Source organism: Hipposideros armiger, unplaced genomic scaffold, assembly GCF_001890085.2.
Source record: "Hipposideros armiger isolate ML-2016 unplaced genomic scaffold, ASM189008v1 scaffold_159, whole genome shotgun sequence".
Lineage (NCBI taxonomy): Eukaryota > Metazoa > Chordata > Mammalia > Chiroptera > Hipposideridae > Hipposideros > Hipposideros armiger.
This window is the reverse complement of record NW_017731509.1, coordinates 1,397,913-1,411,261: the sequence shown is the minus strand read 5'-3', so window position 1 is coordinate 1,411,261 and position 13,349 is coordinate 1,397,913. Positions and strand designations below refer to the sequence as shown.

General features: G+C 49.5%; 1 protein-coding gene across 1 annotated transcript in view; it reads left to right on the top strand.

Moving 5' to 3' along the window:
• The window catches only part of SLC6A5 (solute carrier family 6 member 5), a 58,018-nt gene that overhangs the window by 22,105 nt on the left and 22,564 nt on the right, over positions 1-13,349 (top strand). The window contains exons 5-8 of the mRNA XM_019651355.1: positions 1,919-2,060; positions 4,359-4,491; positions 9,842-9,976; positions 12,137-12,240. Coding sequence (XP_019506900.1) covers positions 1,919-2,060; positions 4,359-4,491; positions 9,842-9,976; positions 12,137-12,240 — 514 coding nt within the window. The remainder of the gene's footprint in view (positions 1-1,918; positions 2,061-4,358; positions 4,492-9,841; positions 9,977-12,136; positions 12,241-13,349) is intronic.

Sequence of the window (13,349 nt, the reverse complement as noted above, 5' to 3'; positions counted from 1 at the left end):
ATGAGTGAGTTATGGCTAAAGTTTATTGAATCCAAGTATGTGTTAGGCGTTGTAGAAAAGCTTTTCATTTGTGGTCTCACTTAATTTAGTTTTCTCATAGATACAACTATTATCAGAAAATGGAGGCTTGGACAGCTAAAGAAACTCTTCTCAACGCTTAGGGCTCGTGGAGCTCCTGAGCCCAGAGCCACACCCACTTCGCTGGTCCACAGAGGGTGCAAATTGGGAGTCCATCTGCCAGATCTAGGCTAATGTGTTTTCTTGTTGGCCCACAATATTTAAAAACAACTTGACCTGTTTCCAACATTTTAAAATGGAGAGATTTCATGTAAATATCCAGATTTTCTGCCCTTTTTTTTTTTTTTTTTGGTCCAGAACACATGGAAAAGAATTGCACTGATTAGCTGGAGTTCCTGGGGTTTGCCAGAGTCCCCACTTCTTCTTTCTACCCTCCATTATATGCTTCCCCCAGTTGTGTCACCAGCTTGGCTTCGAAAGGTGTTTGAGTTCATGATTGCTGCTCTCTGTTTTACAGTAAAGTGGTTAAGGGCACGGCCTCCAAAGAGAGAGTGCCTGTTTGCCTCCTGGGTTTGCTCTATGACCTTGGCCCCAGAGAAGTATCTTTATTTGTACATAGAGATAACAATACCTACCTCACAGGCATGATAAGAGGCTTCAATTAGTTAATACATGTAAAGCACTTAAAACAGTGCATGGTGAGTGCCATATAACTGGTAGCTGTTGTTACTGTGACTTTTTGCTCCTTTATAAAACAGTATCCTTTGGGATTAGTCCTGGTGGACTCTATTTAAAATATCTGTCAAGTGATCCATATTTATAAAGCTGTCAGAGAGGCATTACAATGTGGTTAGAAACGCTTCAGCTTCTTCCTATTTAAAATGAGGATAATAGGATGCACCTCCCAGGTTTTATGAGGATTTCACAAGAAAATAATTATTAAAGTGTCCAGTACAGGGATGGACATCCTAAGACTCACATGGTTAGTTCCCCATTAGTTCTCCCCATTTCAGCCTAGGTCGGCATCCTCAACCATGGCACTATTAACATTTTGGGCTGATCCTGTGTTGTGGGGGGCTGGCCTGTGCGTTGTAGGATATTTAGCAGCACCCCTGGCCTCTACCCACTAGATGCTAGTAGTACCCTGTCCTCCAGATGTGACAACTAAAAATGTCTCCAGACTTTGCCAAGGGTCCCTGGGGGACAAATTTACTGCCAGTTGAGAGCCACTGTTTGAGGTCTTGCTCACAAGCACATGGCACAGTTGCTGCCTCTACTAAGCCACGTGAGTGTGTCAAAAGCACACGTCTCGTGTATTGTAGAGCACTTACTACTTGGCAGCCATTGCGCCAGGCGGTGAGTTCAAGGTGAACTCATTAGTAAGCCTTCTGTGGTAGGAGCCCTTCAGGAGGTTTGCTTATATCCGACGCACGTCATCTCTGCAAGCCACTTCTTTACTGTGGGATCATAAGGATCTGGGTTTGAATCCTGATTCTCTTCCTCACTCGCTGTGGGATCTCGGCAGAGTTAATTGACCTCTTTGACCTCTTTCCCTCATTTGAAAAGCAGAGGTAACCGTACCTATTGCATAGGCTGTTGAGAGCATTGAATGAGATGATGCAAAGAGTAAAAAGCTTAGCACAGCGTGCCCCACAGAGAGAGCCCTGCGGACGAGAGCCACAGGTATCAGTACAAAGCATGGCTTTGGGGCTCCGTGATGAATAAAACACAATTCCATCATTGACCTTCTTCTAGCTTTGCTCACTTAATACTTTTTCCAAGTGACTCTCCAATATTTGGCAAATATTTTTGGCTTTTGTTTTTAAGTTACGGGAAAGACACCTGCGTCTGTTTTCTCTACAGTAGTCCTTGTGTTTCCATACTGTCCTCTTCTAAACAGATTCCTGTGTCATTGGCGACCATCCCAAAATACAGATCAAGAACTCAACTTTCTGCATGACTGCCTATCCCAACTTGACAATGGTTAACTTCACCAGCCAGGCCAATAAGACATTTGTCAGCGGGAGTGAAGAGTATTTCAAGTAAGATGGCTTTTTAAAAAAGTTTTTAACTGTCTAAGATAAATCCAGTGAATTAATAATGAACATTCAACTTGCAGACCGGAGGTGTGGGTGGCCCGAAGGGTATGTTGCCTCCCTCCCTACTTACTCGAGTGATCAGGGAGGGAGATTTTCTCCCTGGTTTGGTTTCTGAGGGCAGGTTGTTGTGCCTCTGGGTCTGCAGAGGAGAGCTGGCCGAACGCTGGTGGGAACAGAACCCATGATGCTGTAATTCATGATGTCGATGACAAAAACATTACAAAACTTTGATCCAGTGTGATCTAAGCAGCTGACTAGTTTGTCTTTTTGTTTTGTTTTCCTTCTGCACTTGTGAAGGGAAGAGAAGCAAAAAGTCAAAAGACAAGTCATGGTCAAAGATTGAAAGAACTAATTCATTTTTTAAAAAACACTTTTACCTTGGTTTTGTACTTTCTACATCTGTATTGCCAGACATTGATGATGGATCTTCAGGGACATCAACCCTCAGCCACTGCAGGACAATTTAGTAAAGTTCATGGAATTATTTGTTAAGGCAGACAAATGTATGCTGAGTCCAACAGAGGGTAAATAAAGAATGTTCTCTAGTTAAGCCTTAAGTTGGGGGTTGTCAACTCAGATGTGCTCAGGGACTTGGCAGGGAGGTTTGCCTGCTTGCCAGGCAAATGAGTGAAGTGCCAATGATTAGGGCGATAGAGAATGGTGGGGACTGTGGAGAACTGGAGAGGATGGCTGCCATGTGTGAGGGAGGCTCCTAGTGCTCAGCTCCAGCTGGTCACTGTTTCTGGGAATGTGGGCCATGCAGCCAGAGCTCCAAATCCAAATGTTCATGTGTCTTTCCCACTTTAACTGCTAGCAGGCTAATTCAAATAAAACTGTGGGGGCCAAATAAAATACATCTGTCAGTGGGGCCCCAGTATGTGGCTTGTACTTAGATAATAACAAATGGTCACTAATCGCCCTACTGGTTCTCCCAATTCCCATTCATTCCTGTGTCAGGTTTCTCACCTGTCTAGACTCAGAGGGCACATGGTTGTCACCTGCAGCACAGAAGGGGGGAGTTAAGCTGAAGGATGAAATAGTCCCTTTTGAAGATGACATAGGAGCAGGGAGGGTCCGCATGGAGTCCCTCTGAGCACTGAGAAACTGAGTCTGACCTGGTAGTTAGATGAAGTCTGATCACATAAACCATGTTGCAAAACGATTTGTGAATCTGCTTTTTGTGGTCTAGGCCCAGTCTTAGTTCCCAAGGGGAAATGTTATTAGGAGCTTCTTGGGACTCATCCAAGATCCCTTAAGAATGGAGTATTTGAGATGGCCAAGTGATGTGGAACTTGACTAAGGGGCTTACCCATTTGGGGATAGAGACATGGGTTAGGTCATTTTCATTGCTTGGGAAATATGGTCCCTAAGGTTTGGGAGCCCAGGTCACTTCCACCCTTGGTCACTTCTTCTCAGCTCTTGAATCCAGGTTGCCTCAGGGATTGAGACTGAAAGAGGCTCTGTCACCACAGAGCATGGCCCATCCTTGTTCTGAAAAATGTGGCTGTGCCTTGCAAAACAGCCTCTCAGGTTGTCACTCGCTAGCTGTCTGGAGGGGCGTGGTGACGCTGCCTTCAGTCTTCCGTGGGTCAGAATGTGCTGGGCCATCATTTCTGCAGTCCTGTAGCGTCTGGGTTCTGGCTGGCCCATGGCTCATGTTACAGAAAACCACCAGCCTACAAACATAGCACTTTCACCCAGAATGCATGACTTGGTTGTTGCAGAATTGAAGGGCTTATCCAATTCTTATCAAAACTCTCTGTCTGTACAACTTCCTCCTGTCCTCCTTGCCCACGTTCCTCCCAGGCTACAAGTCATCGCTACAAGTCATCACTGCCAGGCATGTGGGGGTCACCGGGCAGGCCATGACTTCTCCAGCATATACACGGATTGTCAGCAGCAGCTACAGATAACCAGCAGCCCCCTTCTGTTAGCAGCTGGTGTCTGTCTTTCAATATGGTCCTAGAATAAGGTCCAGCCAGGCTGCTTACACGTTTCAGCCAACCGCAGCCTTGGGACATGCCCAATGCCCCTTGAACCAAATAGCAGAGCAGCATTTTCAGTCATTTCACATAATGGCCTTGTACTGATTTTCAGAAATTTGAAATTACTAATCAGGTCCCTGATGGGGAGGGTGGGGTTGCTGGAATTTGTTCAAGGCTGCACGCTCTGCTTGGAGATTAACACCTGCAGATGGTCACCTCCTTCCCTCCTCTCTCTCTCTCTCTCTCTCTCTCTCAGGTACTTTGTGCTGAAGATCTCTGCTGGGATTGAATATCCTGGAGAGATCAGGTGGCCGCTAGCCTTCTGCCTCTTCCTGGCTTGGGTGATTGTGTATGCGTCTCTGGCGAAGGGAATCAAGTCTTCAGGAAAAGTAAGAACTTGGACTTACCAAAGAGAAAGCTCTGGGACGCCCGGGGTGGTTGTGTCATGAGAAGGAATGCTGGGAAGAGGTGAGACGCAGGCGCAGTTCTGATGCTGGCCTTGCAGCTGCTGAGCCTTGGCACGTGACTTTGCTCCCATCAGTAAAATGGGACGATAACACCTGTGTTTCAGGGCTGTTTGAAGGATTAAATGAAGCCAATGGACACAGAGCTCCTGCTGTATGGTGGGGATGCTGTGATTAGCTTTCTTCCACTTGGTTCAGCAGATGGGACCTCCCTGATAGGACTCAGTCACCCCCCCACTGAACTCTAGAATTTGTGCCGCTGGCTGGCGTTTTGCCTCTTGTTCTGGCTGCCAGGTCATTTATTGCTGCTGCCAAGAGGCTGGAAAAAGACCCAAACTGTGAAGTGGGTCCCTCCCTCCTCCTCATTCCCGACCACCATTTCTCAGTCTTTCATGTCCTTTTTCCCACCCTCAGCCCAACACTCTTCCACCCCACGCGCCCCCAACACTGAAGGTGACAGTCCTGCCAGTGGGATCTTGGTTGAGCAAATACTTGGCGACTCTTGCTGAGCAATAGCTTAGCTGACCCTTTGCGATGATGGAACTCCCACCCCAAGCTCAGGTCCAAAGCCTGCAGGCAAGGAGTCCAGGAAACCTCAGGACACATGTGGGCGCTGCCGTAAGGGTCGCAATGTTTTTATTTATGTGTGTGATGTTTTAGGATGGTGTTACAGCCTGTTCTTTCCTTTGGTTTAACATTTAATCCTTGGTGCTCGGTAGTATGGGCTTTCTGCAATGGGACTTTCTGAGCAGCCCTGAGCAGGTAAGTTTTTCTTTTAGATCTACTTAGAGCTAACTTATCTCTGCTTCATTGAGAAAGGTTGCTAACTAGGGATTGATGTTCAATTTTTTTTTTAAATGAGGAATACCACCATAAATAATGATGCTGCCCTGGAGTGCAGATGTTAATCATGGAGCATTGTTTGGAAGCCGGGGTGAAGGCGCTGGCTGGAGCTCCTTATCTGAAGGGCTTCCTTGTGATTGAAATTCCATGAATACTATCACGTCTCAGCAGCAAGATAAGCTCAGCTCCTGTTGCTCAGGGCCCAAGGAGACCAGGATGGCCCCTGTCTTCCTATGAGACCTCCATCGCCCTTGGAGCAGCTAGAATTCCAGAAGCAGGGGTGACAAGGAGGCAGCCTGAAGGTCAAATGCAGCCCACCTGACCTCAGGGACTGCTCTGCCTGGGAGCTTTGGCAACAACACAAAGCTAACCTAATTAGCTAGCACGGGCTGGTGAGGCCTTACCTTACCACCTGTTCAGGGCTCCCACCGTGAGGAGAATGTGGCCAGGTGTCAGGCCAGCAGGCGCAGATCAACTAGTTATTGTCACTCCTGCCAAGTGTAATTCATTACTGTTCAGGTTTAATCCCTCTGACAGTACATTCGGAAACAGGTGCACGCTGAAGCCTCCCCGCCCCCGCCCACCAACACGGGAACTAGCTGGCACACAGCCTCCATTTACACCTGACTCAGATTTGAGGCATTGCCCAGGATTTATGAACCAAAGGTGCCCCTTTCAGTTCAGCAGGATCACCATCTACAAAGCAGAGGCACCATCCCCCACACAGGGCCAGGACCTGGGTGAGGTAAGCAAGTACCTAAGGTGTGAGACAAGGCAGTGTCAAGCCTCAGGTTCCTGCACGCGCCAGGTTGGACCCCGAGAGCGGGTGCCTCCTTACGCTGTCCCCTCAGTGAGTCACTTGCCTCTTCCTGGTCCTGCCTCACTCATTTCCGATAATGTGGCCCATAGAGGGCCGTTAATGGAAAGAACAACGGCCTTGGAGTTAGAGAGCATCAGCTTGGGAACCTGGCTCCTGCTGTGAGACCTTGAGTGAGATCTGTAAGCCCTTGTGAGACCCAGCCTGAGGCTCTGTTTCCTCCTGTGCAAATGGGACTGTTAACACCTGATCCACAGAGGGAGCTCCTCAGTGGTCATGTCTGGACAGTCTCCAGCGGGCAAACGGGAAGGGCCGTCTCAGCGGGTCAGGCTTGTACCAGTCTTGGGGTGTTCTTCCTGCAAGTCCTCTCCCTTGCCTCCTTCTATCCTCACTTCCAACCAGCCCCATGTGGTCAGGAGGGAGGAAGATATTCCGTAGTTGTCACCCTGTTCCTACTGCCCTGGTGAGGTGGGGAAGTCAGACTGGTTCCCGCCAGGGGAGGCCGTGACCCTCCCTTGCAGCTTCTCCTGTCTAGCCCCAGCCCCACGGGGTAGCTGGGAGGACAGCCTGGGCCATCCCGAGCTGGGTGGTTTTCTTCTGAGATGTCAGATGCCTTTGGGTTTCCTAACATCTGTGCATGGACGGACTTCACTTAAGGGGAAGAAGGACAGAAGCAGGTTGGCAAGAACAGGAGGGAGCAGGCTCCCCCCGTCCCCCGAGTCCCGTCAGAGCTTCAGAGTGCTGGGAGGCGGGTGGAGCGGGGAAGAGGCCCCCTGGTCAGTGGAGCAGGTAGCAGTGCAGAGAAAAGGAGGCCAGCCCTTCCCTGGTCTGCAGCCAGAACGGAAGAGCTCGCCCTTGACGAGAAACGGGGCTTAGAGGAAGACCTCTGCATCTTTCCGTAACCTGCAGCAGGCGCCATTTCAGCTGATGGCAACGCCGCCCGTTCAGTGGCTGAGGCCAAAACCTTCGGGGTCCTCCTTGCCTCTTCCCTACCCTCCATTCCACATTAAATCGGTCAGGAAATTCTGTTGGCTCTTCCTGCAAAATATACCCCGTGTCTGACCATTTGCCCCAGCTCCGGTGAAGCGGCCTGGTACGGCCATCACTGTCCCTAGCCAGCATGGCAGCCATGGCCTCCTACTAGCGGCTCCTGCGTCTCCCCTTGAGCCGCCGCGTATACTCGCAACATGGCACCCGGTTCAGCTCAAAGGCTCCGTCAGGCCCTCCTCTGCCCGAATTCCGGCAGCAGCTCCGGTTTCCCCCAGAGCTCCACAGGCCCTGTCCCCTGCCCCACCTCCTCCCCTCTCGGTGCTCCACGCCAGCCTCACTGGCCTCCTTGCTGTTTCCAGAAGTCAGGCACAGTCCCTCCCTAGGGCCTTCCTCCAGCTGTTCCCTCTGTCTGGAATGTTCTCCCAGATTCCCAGTTGGCTCACTCTCACTTCCTTCAAGCCCTGGCCAACTCCTCAAGGAGGCCTTCCCTGTCTGCCAGTTTCACTCCGGCCATCTTCCCAGCGTCCTCCCTATCACTCCCCAACCCCTTTACTCTGATCTACTTTCTTTTTTCTACTCATCCCTTCTAGTATGCCACGAATATTATTATTACAATCACTACTGGTTGTCTATCTTTCTAGCTATTTGAGGGCAGGGGTCTTTGACATGTCTATTGATAAACCCAAAATGCTTAATGAAATAACCCCAAGAGTTATATAGTACTCTCCACCCTAACCTTCCCCCGACCTACCCCCTGCAAGTCCCCAGATCAGTCCTCAGCCCCCGGAATCCCAGGCCTGCTGGTCACTGCCATCCTGGAGCCCCCTTGACAGGCTCTGGAGTCTGTGCAGCCAGTGGGGCGGGGTCTCTGTCTCCCCCATCCCCCCAGGAGGCAGGTGTCTCAGGTGCCTGGGGATGGAAGACTGCAGGTGGGACGGGCACGTCCCTAAACCAACAGTGCTCGCCCAGCTGGCTATACATGCCCCCCCATGAAGCAGAGAGGATTTGGTGGCCCCGGGATGTGGGCTTAACCTCATCCTACCTAATGTCTTTTAATTCACTTTTGCAATGCAATCGGCTTGCGAGCCTAAGGTTGCCAGTGTTATTAAATTTAGGACTGGTGAATCCTAGGTAAGACTGAAGTGGCACTTCTGTTTCCAGTGCCCCTCAGGTCTGTACCACGCTGCGTGGGTTGTCCCATTGTACTCTTCCTGCAGCCCTGTGAGGGATATGTTGTTGCTATTGCCACTTTGCAGGTGTGGAAATAGACTCAGAAGGTTAAGTCACTTCCCAAGGTGGCCCAGATAGTAAGTGATGGAGCCGGGATTTGAACTGAGGCCCGTGGCACTGTAGAGCCTGAACTCTCACAGTCTGCTCTCCTCTCCATCTACCAACTCCTGATCCCAAGCCCTTCCATCACTCCCAGGTTTGATTGACAGATAAAGAAGGAAAGTATCTCCCACCCATCCCCATCCAACCACAGTCCCCAAGTTCTGCTGATGTTACTTTCCAGATGTTCCTGGACGCTGGTCCCAACCTCTTGTCCAGAATCCAGGGGCATCCTTTGGGTGGCATTCAAGGCCTCCTGCCATGTCTCCAATGCCCCTCCCTCTCTCTTAGACTCAAATTGATTCTATCCTAACAGTGAGTGATTAGAGCTTTGTCTTCACACACCTGCTTACCCACGTTCTTCCTTCGCCTTCCCACCTTGCCTCACCTCCTTCAGTTGCACTTGGCATCTACGATCCAGCTCACTTGTCATCTCCCTGAGTCCTTTAGTTTACTCCCAGGTTGACACAGTGCCTTCCCCTGGACTTCGGGGTGTCCTGTGTGTCAGACACTGTCTCTGGGTCTTCTAGGTCATGAGTCCCTTCATCTTTACGCATCTCATGTCTGGCACAGGACCCAGTTCATGGTAGGCCCTCGGTAAATGCTTGTTGAACTTAACTGTATTTAATGACCATCTATTATAAACCAGGCACTGTGCTAAGGGGTTCATTTAATCCTCACAATTATTTATTTTTAAGCAAGGTGCTATTGTCCCCATTTACAGATGCAAAAACTGAGATTCAGGGAGCTTAGCAGCTTGTTCAAGTTCTCAGAGCTACTCAGTGCCAGAGGTGCAATGTCATTTAAACCTAAATGTGTGTAATTTGAAGACCAGGGTCTTTTTAGCTCACTGGGCCGCCTCACTTAAGATGTCTATATAAACAAGGTGGAAGGCTTCAGCTAAAAGGATTCATCTCTAATGGTGGAATTTGGGACCTCAAGCAGAGGGTGGGGTAGGGGTTAAGGATGAGGGAGGCACGCAGCCTTCCTCCCTCAGTGGTTCCTGGGGGAGTTGTCCATTCAGCAGCTGGGTGGGCTAAGCTCTCCCCTCGCCACTCACCCCCAGCCTTGGGTGTCCTCCCATAGACCTTAGTTTTGGCTCTCTCTGACTTACCTTTCGTCCCAGTGCCTTCTCCGTGTCCCCAGCCCTGGCAGAGTTTGGGGAATACTACCTGGATGCCCTCAGCATCAGGCGCTTGTTTCCAGGTGGCAGACCCACCCTGCCTCTGTTGAGGCTCCTTTGGCATGATTGGCAGGTGTGCTCAATCCGGTCTTTCTGTTGAATGGCTTTTCCAGGTGGTATACTTCACGGCCACGTTCCCATACGTCGTGCTCGTGATCCTCCTCATCCGAGGAGTCACCCTGCCTGGAGCTGGTGCTGGGATTTGGTACTTCATCACACCTAAGTGGGAGAAACTCACGGATGCCACGGTAAGCTTGTGGTTTCGCTTACGAAATGTCTGTGGGGGGAATGGCACCTGGGGCTGGGCCCCGAGCTGGGACATTGACAGAAGGGGTCCAGCCTCCCGCCACAGGGCATCCCACTGTCCCCTTTTACAAGGTCCTGATCATCTTGGAGCGTGACGCACTCAGGAAATCTTTCATGACAAATGGTCAGCTGGGGTTTTTCAGTTTCCTGGAATAGTTGTCCTACATCTAGGGTAGCAGCGGAGGCCGAAATGAAGAATGAAATCCCATGAATAGCTCTGAGCCACCTCACACCACTTATCTGTTACTAATTATAGTGTGTTGGGAATGGAGTTTTGGTGATCGGAAAATAACAGCGCTTAGGCAAAACACCAGCGATTCTATTTGAAAGAGCGCAGACACATTTGAGCACCGCTGGCACGCCAACACAAGGCCAGCGCACACTGCATTGCCTCTTGGCACAATCTGTACAGGCGTATTTTCCTCTAAAATGCCCGATCCGTTAGGTTTTAACCTCCAAATGAGGGGGTGATTATTTCACACGAAGTGAGTTTTCCCACCTTAAAGAAATATGTTTTTCCAGAATACGATAAGAACACAGAGCTAGGATTGGGTTTGCACATGACAGAAAACCTCCAGATAATGGCAATGTAAACAAGAGAAAAGTTTATTTCACTTGCATGCACTAAAGCAGCCCAATGGGCTGCGTGGCTCCATAGTGCATCCAGGGCCCTAGCTCTTGTCTTTCCGTCCCACCATCTTCAGTGCATCGCTTCCACATGGCTGCGAGAGCTCCAGCCATCGTATCAGCATTCTAGGTAGCACAAAGGGGCGAGGAAGGGGTGGAGATGGGCACCCTCCCTCTCTTTAAAAGTGGGGAAACCCCGGAAGTCCCACATCACACATGATTTTTACATCAGTGTCCAGAAACTAAATCGTATGATTGTCCTCTTCTAGCTGCACGTCTCCTTGAGGCTGGGAGGTGGTCCTTCAGCTGGACGAATGGCTACCTTTAAATAAAACCACAGCTTTGTTATGAAGGCGTACGGGAGAATGGATGTCGGAATAGGCCCAGGTTTTTCTGGCACATGCTTGAACTGTCTCTTTGCATATATATATATTTTTTAACCCATGGCAACCCACTGCCACAGGGGCTGCAGCCTACGCCGTCGCCAGCGACTCCACGGCAGCCCAGCTCCAGGTTGAGCTGTTGTTCACCATCTTAGCTGTGGAGGGCAGTGTCACTGGCCCTCATATGTGGGATCTGAACCGGGGCCCTCTGGTGTCCCAAGCCAGTTCTTAACCATCGTGCCACTCGGCTGGCCCTCTTTGCATATTTTAAGCATACCTTTAAAACCTGTTTTAACTTATAAAAATGATAGGCGGTCCATCATACGAATCAGATAAATCTCTAGCTCAAAAACCTTTGAGAAGCCTTCTGGTGTTTTATGAGGACAAGTGAGAGAAATCACCAACAGAACCAAGAGGTGATGTCAGCCAAGTTCAAGAAGGATGTGGCACCATAAAATCCACTGTACCGTGGTACAGAGGTTGCTTTACTAGGATGAGGGGCTATAGAAGTTTAGACTTTCAATAGCAGTTGTAATCTGTAGGAATGTCAATTTAAAAGGTTTATATTTTGTATCCACGAATATATCTTGCTGTTGCAAAATGTTTATTTTATTATTATTATTTTTTAGCTGAGCCATCCTGCCACCTGTTGGCAGCTCAGCAGCAGCTCAGCTCAGGCCAGGAATCCAACCGGTGACCCTGTTGCTCAGAGCTCACACTCTTGAGCGAGCTTTTAACCAACTGAGCCACTCGGCCAGACCACAGAATGTTTTTTGAGAGTGTATGCAGCAAAAGAAAGGGCTCTCCCCTTCTGTGTAGTCTTACATGGTAGGAAATAGAAGCACGAAATGTGTGTGTAGTTTATTGAGTTCCTCTCCTTTGATCAGAATGGCATTGAAATCTCCCAGGTAATTTATTGCCTTTTTAGCTTCCAGCACAAATGATGTGTGTTTCTCATTCACATTGGTGCAAAAGGCATCTTGTCCCTGACTGTTTCCCCTGGGGAGATGAGGTGGCCCCGGTCCTGGCAGACTCCCCTCCCATAGGCCAGCCTCTTCCAGTGACCTTGACTCCGCCCCTTTTGCCTCCCAGGTGTGGAAAGATGCTGCCACTCAGATTTTCTTCTCTTTATCTGCTGCATGGGGAGGCCTGATCACTCTCTCTTCTTACAACAAATTCCACAACAATTGCTACAGGTATGTGGAGGCACTCCAAGTCCCAGAGGTGGCTGGTGAGTGGGACCTGGGGACAGAACAATGGGCTGAGTCATCAGACACCTGAGGCCACATCCTCACACTTCACCTGAAATAGAACCAGAGTTGGCTCTGGCATAGGTGAAACCCCTGCCGAGGCCCTGCTGCTGGCTTCTGGTGGCCTGGACCCCACCTTGCACTGCTGACTGTGACACATGGGATGGAGCTGAGCAACTAGCTGTGTCCTGGGACAGTCACTTTGTAAGCTACCTAGTCCATGGGTCTAGTCGGATGGTAGTCAGTGATGAAGTATGGTCATTCAGTCACTTGATAAATGTTTTTCTAGAGACCCCCTAAAAGAAAAGAGCACCTTGGCAATGGATGTGGTAATTAACTCAGTGGTGGGGATCTTGTCACAATGTATACATATATCAAATCGTCACGCTGTACACTTCATATTTTTTTTATTTTATTTTTTTATTTTTTTTTAAAGATTTTATTGGGGAATTGGGGGAGGGGAACAGCTAAGTTGTTGTCCTTCAGTCTTAGTTGTGGAGGGAGCAGCTAGCTCAGCTCCCAAGTCCAGTTGCCATCTGGCCTCCTGTCGGCAGCTCACAGCCACTCAGCTCAAGGTGCCATGTTCCATCTTAGTTGCGGGTGGGCATAGCCCACCATCCCATGCGGGAGGCGAACTGGAAGCCTTGTCGTTAGGAGCACGTGCTCTCACCAGCTGAGCCATCCTGCCACCTGTTGGCAGCTCAGCTTGGGCTCAGCTCACTGGCCCCTGTGGGAATTGAACTGGTGACCCTATTTCTCAGAGCTCACGCTCTTAACCAACTGAGCCACTCAGCTGGCCCACATTGTACACTTTAAATAAGATACAATTTTCTTTGTCAGTTATACCTCCATAAAGCTGAAAAAAAAAAAAGCAAACTTTGAGTCTCCTCCCAAACCTATTAATGAGAATGTCTGGAGGTTGGGTGGGCCCAGGAATCTACATATTCAGCTAGGATCCTGAGGTGATTCTGATGATAATGACATTTGGACAGTGTGATATTAGGGAGCTCTGGAACCCCAAAGACCTGAGAGAGCCTGGACAGCTCCTGGAGGAG